Raw genomic sequence first — 8,789 nt, forward strand, 5'->3', positions numbered from 1 at the left:
GTGACGAAATGCCACTTGGAATCCATTTTACTCGTAACCACTCCCCCTGCGCATTCCCCTCCCAAATGTTACCCCCAAACGCAGGCAGCCGTCTGAGCGTCCTGCCATGTCAGTGTGAAGGTTCGATTGCCTGAGCAACTCTGAACCCTGATGGGATCCGGCTCAGCTCCCTCCTGCCACTGGCCGGAGCTGCACCCCGTTCTCTGTTCACACACACGCACACGCACACGCACACACCATGGTCTCACAGGCAGAGCGCAGGAGCTGAATCCACAATCGAAAGCCAAACCACGACAGTGAGCTGCACCACCCATAAGCCATCTGGGTGGAGGGCGGCCAGTGGAGCCTATTATGCAATTTCCTGCTCTGGTGTCTCAGAGGAGAGACACCCAGGAGATAGGATGCAGAATGCCGTTGGGTTGCTGCAGTGTGGGAAGCCCAGGGAAGAAACCAACTCCCCGATGCCCAGAGTGAACGGGGCCCCTCGTGCTCCGTGGCGATGTTGAGAGGCCACCGCCCACCCAGCCGACGAGCCCGCGGCCTGCAACTGACCAGGCAGCCCCTCACAGGCAGGGACCGAGCGGGCTCACCGTGGGCCACGGAGAACTGACAGCACAGACTTCCTGTGGCGGGGGAGGAAGGCAATTGCTGCCTGGGGAACCCAGCATGGAGTGAGCCACAGGCGGGGGGGTTCTTCTTATTAATAGGTGCTGTTAATTATTGATCCCAGAACGTGTGCTCCACAATGACTCGCTGAGGTTGAGAGCACACAGGGGAAGGTTTGGGCCCTGGGGCCGGGGTTCAAATCCTGACTCTGCATCTTCCCAGGTGCGTGGCCTTGGGCAGCTTCTCGACTTCGGCTCTCCCTCAGTTTCCTCATCTGTGAAATGGGGATCGGGATAACATCTGGGGTGTTGTGAGGATTTGGTGAGTTAACACCCAGCAACCGAGTAGAATAGGGTGTTCTCACTGTGTCAGGTAGGAGGCGGCTACTCAGAGAACCCCCATCGTCCATACAAGGTAAACGGGGTCAGAGGGGCTCAGTGTCTTGCCCAGACTCACAACAATGACCTTGAATCCATGGTCCACCTTCAGAGCCCACATCCACTCCAGACCTCTGGGCTGCCCCACCTCTCATCCTTCCATAAGGAGGTTCCAATAGGAGGAGAAGATATTTACCATCAGTGCTCTGGCCACACGACCCCTTTCAGCAGCTACAGGCAAGGGCAGGTGCAGGGCCACGGCCTAGGTTGACCTTGACTTAGCAGCCGCGTCTCCACGTGAAGACAGGTTTGCAAGTCTGTGGGTAAGGACCCAGTCTAAACACTAACCCCTCTTGTCACACAGGTTTCTACTGTTTGCCAAAAAGCCAAGCTGCCCCCAAGTCCTAGCTGCACATCCAAGTCTCCTGCCCCTCCTCCACACAGGGCCCCAACCAGGGGGCACTTTGGGTGGGGACTGAGGTCCAGAGCTGTGGAGAACAGAGGATGCCATCTGTGAAGTGGCCCACCTCCTCCTGGGTTCCTCCAAGGCCCTTAGCACCAGAACCCCCAGGCTCCAGCCATATACCACCCCCCCCAGATACATTCACTCCCCAGGCCAGAGATCCAGAGCCGTCAGCCCCCAAATGAACCGCCACTTCAGAAGCATCCAGCTCCTAGCCAGGCCTACTTGAAAATTACATTTTATTTCTCTTTGTGAATATTTGTTGTTGTTTTAAAAAGGTTCATTTTACATTTTCTTCAAGGGTCTTGTGCCTCCTAGTAAGTGCATTGGTCTGTTTTCACAGTACTCTCCACGACCACAGACGGTCCTTATTGCTGGAGGAGTGTGTCCACGCCGGGGAGGGGGACACCAGAGGGATCGGGGACCCAGGTGAGAAGCCTGCGCTCTGCGTTCCTGACATGAGAAGCCGAGGGACCAGACCCAAGCTAAGCCGAGCTTCCTTAGCGGGACCTGGAGCCTCCCCAGGGCCCTCCCAGCCCTGTCTTCCGAAAGGCTAGGAGGGGCAGAGAGCAAGGGGCCGGGCAGTGAGGGGCGGGGTGGGGCGGGGCAGCAGGGCTCCTCCCAACGGGCCCAGCCGTGGGCCCCTGCCCAGGGCCTGCTCACACGCAGGAAGCGTGGGCTTGGGGGACTCTGCCCCCAGACAGCTCAGGACCACCACTTACTGTTGGTTCCTACGCCCACCCCTACCCTAGTAAGAACTCCTTAGCGATGACCCAGCCCAGAACCAGCACTCCGGTCCCTGACCCCTCGCCCAGGGCCCTTTCTCCTTTGTAGTGCAAGAAAGACCTGAGTGCAGAGAAGGGCCGTGCCATCAGGAGGCCAGGTCCCGTCCGCGGCAGCCAGCCACTGCCACCCTGACCCCTCCGCAGCCTGTGCCCGGGGCGGGGGAGCTGGGACCCATCATGCCCCTCACTTGAGGCTGTGGCCTCTCTGGGTGGCAGGCCTCCCTCCGAACACACCAGGGGGAACTGGCACTTTCCAGGGGGAAGGTCCCGTCCCGGTCCTGACAGGGGTTCCCGAAGCACCAGGCCGGCAGCCGGCCGGACGAAGCTGTTTCCCGTCCAGAGTTTCCAGGAGAGCCGCACGCGTCCCGTCAGGACGATGGCTGGACGTTAAGCACCCCTCGAATAACTACAGTAGCCTGTGGGTAAAGGAGCAGAGCAGGGACTCCGTGCACCACGCCCGCCCACGCTGTCCCTGGGGCTCCTACATACGGCTCAGCTGCAGTAGAGATGGATTATTTCTCTCATCTGACGGTCTTCTGGGCTTGATCGTTATCGGTCTGAATGAGGAACCCAGGCGATGTAGCTGTGGGTTTGTCAAGCTTGGAGGAAGGGGGCCTCCCTCAGCAGGGTGTCCCCCCTCAGCTCCTGCAAGCAGCCTTCAAGGCAGACATTGCTAGAAAAGCTTGGCGACACTCAGGACCAGGTCCTGGGGCTCCAGAGGGCCCAGGACCCGAAGGAGGGTGACCTCAAGGACCAGCCTCAACCCCAGGCCCACTTCATCACTCTGGCCGTGGGTGCTGGCTCGCTTCTGTGAGGGCCGGCAGCAGGGGGTCTGCCCCTTGCCTCCCACCTCCCCAGCCTTACCAGGTCCAGGCATGCCCATCTGTGGGTGCCCTCACCTGCAGCACCGCGGTGCTTGGAGCCCATCCGCAGGCACCCCCCAGAGAGCCCGGGAATTCCCTGGGCTCCACCTATAACTCACGGGACCCTCCCTCTCTGCTCCTAGGCCCACCCAAGGCAAGTTCCGGCTGCAGAGGAGAGAGGAGAGAGGAGCCCCCCGCAGATCTACCCTGAGCCCGAGCTCACAGCTTGTCTCTGCAGGCACGGAGTAGGGTAAGGGTTCTACCTGGGGTGGAGAGAAGGGACTTTGGGGGCAGAATCTGCCTGTGGTTTCGGCTCGGCTAACGGAAGAACGAGCAGCCGTTTTAGATCTAAATCTGTAGCCCCGCCCCCTCCTCCCTCACCTCTGGCGGAAGATGCGAAGTCCAGCAGAAAAGACAAACTGCTCTCTTTGTTTCCGGTTTTTTCCTTTAAAATCGGCTTAAGGCAAAAGTTTGGCAAAGCAAGTCTACATAAGGCCGCGTGACAGAGGATGAGGGGAGCTGCCCGGGCGGGGCGGGGCGGGGCGGGGCCGCCGCGGATCAGCCCCGGTGGCATCAGCCCCGGTGGCATCAGGCCCGGTGGCATCAGTCCCGGTGGGATCAGCCCCGGTGCGGTGCGACCAGGCTCATCACCAGCTCCTCCTCGTCCCACCCCTGAACCTCTTAAAGAGGCGTTAAAAAAAAAAAAGGAACAGAAAAAGCAGTTGTTTCAGGGAGTCTGTTGCAAGTGAATGACGGAAATTGCGAGGAGAGGAAAGGAGACCCAAGGTGACACTGAGGGCGCACGTGGAGTGGTCGGTCCCGCCCGGGTCTCCCCCCCTCCGCCAGGGGAGCAGGTCCCAGGAGGGCGGGGGGCCATCCCCGCGCGTTCGCACAGTGAGATCCGCCCGCTGGAGAAGGTAGAAAGGTTGTATTTTGCTGACCGACCGCAGAGTCCGTGCGGGTTGTTTGCGTGGTGTTATTACTTGGGTGTCACCTCGCGGGTGCCCGGGCTGTTACCGGTGCTTGGGCGGGATCACCACCAGCGCCGGCCCGTACTTGGGCCGCCACATGAGGACCTGAGCGTCGTTGGCATTGGGCTTGACCAGGGCGCTGGGCGGGATGGGCTCATTCTTGCTCAGGATTTGGGGCTGGTCCTGGGCGATGGGCTCCCGCAGCCGGGCGCGCTGGCCCAGGGGCCGGCTGGGGTTCACCTCGATGCTGAGCTGCATGCGCCAGCGCAGTGTCTGCAGAATGACCGTGTCGTTGGTCGAGGTGTTGGTGGCCACCAGCCACGTGACGAAGCTCTGGTCCCGGTAGACGCTGGTCAGCTTGGCCACGTTGCTCTCGCTGACGGGCACGGCCCACGTGACGCTGGGGTAAAAGTTGTCATTCATGCTGATGATGAACTTGGAGTCTCTCTTGGTGGGGCCCACGATGGTGCAGGTCTCCGTGGTGTTGCCGTACCAGGGGTAGTTCACCCCGTCCGAGTCGCTGATGGCCTCAATCTTGCCCTCCTGGAGGTCTGGGAGCTCCCAGCTAGACCTGAGGATGGGAAGGCCAGTTTACTCAGCCAGCCACGCACAGGCTCGTCTGCATCCCCTTGTCCCTGGGGCTTACCTCCCCAGGGGGCCAGACAGTAAACAGACACCCAACATCATGTCAGGGAACTGGGGCTCCCCTAGACATGGCCCCCCTCAAAAGCCACATCCTGTTGTCTTGCATCATCTCAAATTGGTCTCCCCCGGAAACCACTGTAGACAGGGCTGGATTCTGGCTGGGCTTCGGGAAGCCCTAACTGCCCCTGCCCTCAAGGGAGGGGCCTGGGGGCAGCACACAGTAATGGGGGGCCCTAACCTGCGCTGTGCCCCCCCCCCAGTCCCATGTCCCAGCGGCTGGTGGGACGGCCACATGCAACCCTGTGACCTTGGTTAGGGCGGAGGCCACTGGCCCCGAGAGGCTGGGGAGGGGCTACTCTCCTGGCCACACAGCGCGTCAGGGCGGCCTGGGTAGGAGTGCAAGTGGCAGGGAGTTTCTTTCTCTTGCTTTAGGGGCCCCCAGTGGCCGTGGGGCTGGCACATCTGGGAGTGATTTCAGCCCCTCATTGACCAGCGTGTGACCGGGGTCAAACGCCCGCCTGCCCCCGAGCTTTGGTGTCCAGCACCGGGGCCAGGGGCATGGGAACCAGCGCTCAGGGCCCTCGCCAAGGCTCTGGCCCCTCCCCTCCACATCTCCTCCACCACACGTGGGCCTGGGCTCCCTGGCCCTCCGCCCAGCAAGGCCAACACCGTGGGCCCCACCGCCTTGTTTCTGCTCGTGCCTGCCTAGAATAGGAAGCACAGCTCAGCCAGAATGGCTCCCACCTGGCTGGCCCCTGTCTTCGGAGCAGTAGAACCAAGAAAACCTAACCAGCCAGTCTCAAAACTCTGCTCTCAGTCCCAGCCTCGGGGCCAGCTTTACAATCAGTGCCTCCTGGACTTGCCGCAGCTGCCGGGGAACCTGCAGTTGCAGCTTTGGGCCGGGCTGAGAACCAGCAGCGCTTGGTCAGCCCAACCTGCCTGCAGGGGGCTCAGCCTCCTGGCAGCCGGGCTGTCCAGAGCTCGGACTCAGGAAACCTAGTGACCTTGCTGAAAGTCTCAGCCACCCTCTCACTGGTGTGAGACCCTGGGCAAAATCCCAGCCCTCCATGGACCCCAGACTCATCACCCACTTCCCACCTGAGGTCATGGAAGGACACAGGCAGGAACATGCCAGTCCAGGGCAGGGCACAAGACAAATGCCAGTGATTGGTGCCTGCTAGCACCATTGCTGTCACTATTGTTACTATAATAATAACTCTGACAGAAGAGGACTGTCCTGAGTTGCTCTGAGGACACGTGGCTGGGGGCACAGCAGCGTCTGGGGAGCCCACCCCTTAGAAACTCATCAACAATCACATCCACCCCACCAGACAGATAAAGTAACGACAGCTGCGGGGGTGGGGGGGTCTTTTTCCCAAGTTGATTTAGCTAAGCAATCAGGCCTGGGCACCTGCCATTCCAAAGATCAGGACACTTTGCCCCCAGAATTCCACACACCTGTGTACACCAGCCGTGCTCTCCAGAATATACTCCTTTACAAAATGCATTCCTGTTCCTAGCAGCCTTATTCACAATAGCCAAAAGGTGGAAACAACTGAAGTGTCTGTCAACGGACGATGGATAAAGTGGTCTATCCATGCAATGGAATATTATTATTCATCCTTAAAAAGGAAATTCTGACACATGCTACAACATGGATGAACCTTGAAGACATTATGCAAAGTGAAATAAGTCAGACACAAAAGGACAAATACTGTATGATTCCACATATATGAGGTCCCTAGAAGAGTCAAATTCATAGAAACAGAAAGTAGAATGGCGGTTGCCAGGGGCTGGGAGAGGGAAACGGGGGAGTCAGCGTTTCATGAGTGCGGAGTTTCAGTTGGGGCAGATGAAAATGTTCTGGAAATAGACACACAACAATGTGGATGTACTTAATGCTGCCAAACTTAAAAATGGTTAAGATGGTAAATTTTATGTGTATCTAATCACAATGTAAAAAATACATCGTTTAATGTTAGCAGTTAGCAAATTTGGGGCCACTACAGGAGGGATGATCAGGGATGTGATTTTGCTAATTTTTCTGTTTATTTCATTAAAAAGGTCACAAAATTAGGGTAACACCTGCCTAGTAGGCCATCTCCTGCCCGGGGCCCTGAGCTCATCAAACGCCAAGGAGGAGATCACAGTCGTGAGCCGGCAGATTTGGCTGCCCCCGGGGGTGGCCGCCATGGACCAGAGAAGGGGGTCAGGGTCCCTGTCCCGAATTTCTCAGAAGCCTGTGCCCCACCCGTGCCCAGCCTCCTGTGGTGGAAGGCACCCCCTCTGTCTTCTCACAGTGGTTACACTTGCTTATAAAAGTGGTTTTTGTTTTGTTTTGTTTTGAAGGCAGAAAGCCATCTTGCCAAAAGACCTTTTCTCTTGCCTTTGCCCTCTTTCACTTCCTAAGAGCTGGCTTGCTGTGGGACGCGGGGTTGCCACCAGAATGGCCTCTCTCTCTCAGCCTCTGACCCCCAGCTTCAGGTTTCCTTTTCCGCCTCCCAGCCCCCAAGTGCCCAGGCGCTGGCTCAGTCACAGATGGGTGACAGTCCCCATGAGCTGGCAGACAGCCGTGTCTCATGTGGGGTATTACTCAGAACCAGGGCCAAGGGCGTCTGTTTTCAAATCATCACAAACCAGCTGGGCTGGCCCTGGGCCCCGTGGTCCAGTCTCCCTGTCAAGGTGGTGGAGGGAGCATGGTTAAGGGCACAGCTTCTGAGGGACATGGACCAGCCCGGGTCCAGTCTCCCCCCGCACCGGCTACTAGTCACAAATCTCTGAGCCCCACATTGGTTCACTGTGGATAACCGCACCCACCTTCAAGGTTTTTGAGATGATTAAATGCGTCAATATATATATTACCTGGTACATAGAAAACAGCAATACGTGGAAACTTCCGGAGACCATTGGAGTGACGCTTGCCTCTAACACTAATGGATTTGCCAGCCCTGATGTGACCTGAAGGCTTTTGACCTCATTTATGTTTTCAGATTATCCATGCTCTGAAAGGAATGATTCCATACAGCTCCTGCCTCTAAGACTTCCTGTTTGTTCTGGAATGACCTTGGGCTTCAAGGCAGACCCTCAGCTTTCCACCTTCTGGGCGGAGGGGTGAGTTTAGACCCTGGTCCTGCACACCCTGAGCCTTCTTGTTTGTACAGCAAGGACAATACAGGTGCACATGCCAACGAAAGGTGTAGGCAAGGCTCCCAGCTCCGTGCCCGGCACACGGATGCCCAACCGGCAGATTTAGGTGGAGGAGGGGCATTTTGTGAACACGAGCAAACGCCCATTTCTGCCCCAGCACCTTCTCTCCAGACCTCAGGGCAGGTCGTGTCAGGCCTCCTACAGGCCAGCAGGAGGCCCTGGTCTCCCCCGTGTCCGCCCCCTTTGCTCACTGGCCTGTGCTGGTCTTTAGGGCAACACTGGCTACAGAATTTGTGGGACCAGGGGGTGAAGCGAAAATAGGAGGCCCCTTGTTCAAAAATAAAGAATTGCCACGCGGTGACAGCAGAGCATGGAACCACGCAAGGGGCCCTTCTGAGCACGGGGCCCAGTGGGACGGTGCAGTCCCCATGCCCGGGAAACTGGCCTGCTTCCGTGGGCCCTGTCACACTCCCACCCTCATCCCAGAGGTGTGGGAACCCAGAGGACAGCAGGCAAGTCCAGGCTTGAAGCTGGACCTCAGAACGCTTTCTGGGGCCCCCTTGCCGCACATCTGAGACAGACTCCTCAGCGTCCCTCAATGCCCATTCCTTCTGCAGCCCCATCCACCATGCACTCAACAGATGTTTGCAGGGACCTGCCATTGACACTGGTCACGATGCTGTGAAAGGGAAACAGAGCTGCTGACCTGGTCATCGGTGATGCCAGGGGGGCCTGCACCCTCTGGGCACCCAGTACCATCCCTGACTCCCTCTCGCCTCCAGACTGCCCCCCTTCTGCTCTGCCTGCGCCCTGGCCACGACCCCTCACCTCTCCCAGCCTCCTCTTGCCACCTGCCATGCTCTCCTCCCTGAAGCCTGAGTGATCTTTAAAAACAGAGATCTGATGGAACTGTTCTCCCTCCCACCCTGTTA

At 58.3% G+C, this 8,789-nt stretch overlaps 1 protein-coding gene and 1 long non-coding RNA gene across 3 annotated transcripts in view; one reads left to right on the plus strand and one right to left on the minus strand.

Moving 5' to 3' along the window:
* The first annotated feature begins 986 nt into the window (after window positions 1–986).
* Window positions 987–8,789, plus strand: part of LOC112411229 (uncharacterized) — a 14,050-nt gene continuing 6,247 nt past the window's right edge. Inside the window, exons 1-2 of one of the 2 annotated variants that reach the window (XR_003005585.1) lie at window positions 987–3,344; window positions 7,701–7,821. This is a non-coding gene — a long non-coding RNA (uncharacterized LOC112411229). The remainder of the gene's footprint in view (window positions 3,345–7,700; window positions 7,822–8,789) is intronic. The other variant, XR_003005584.1, reaches the window with a different exon arrangement.
* FAM78A (family with sequence similarity 78 member A) overlaps window positions 3,518–8,789 on the minus strand; it is a 14,143-nt gene continuing 8,871 nt past the window's right edge. The window contains exon 2 of the mRNA XM_024762193.1: window positions 3,518–4,636. Within this exon, the coding sequence (XP_024617961.1) occupies window positions 4,108–4,636 (529 nt within the window). The 3' untranslated portion in view covers window positions 3,518–4,107. The remainder of the gene's footprint in view (window positions 4,637–8,789) is intronic.

This window comes from Neophocaena asiaeorientalis, unplaced genomic scaffold (assembly GCF_003031525.2).
Source record: "Neophocaena asiaeorientalis asiaeorientalis breed wild unplaced genomic scaffold, Neophocaena_asiaeorientalis_V1.1 scaffold78, whole genome shotgun sequence".
Lineage (NCBI taxonomy): Eukaryota > Metazoa > Chordata > Mammalia > Artiodactyla > Phocoenidae > Neophocaena > Neophocaena asiaeorientalis.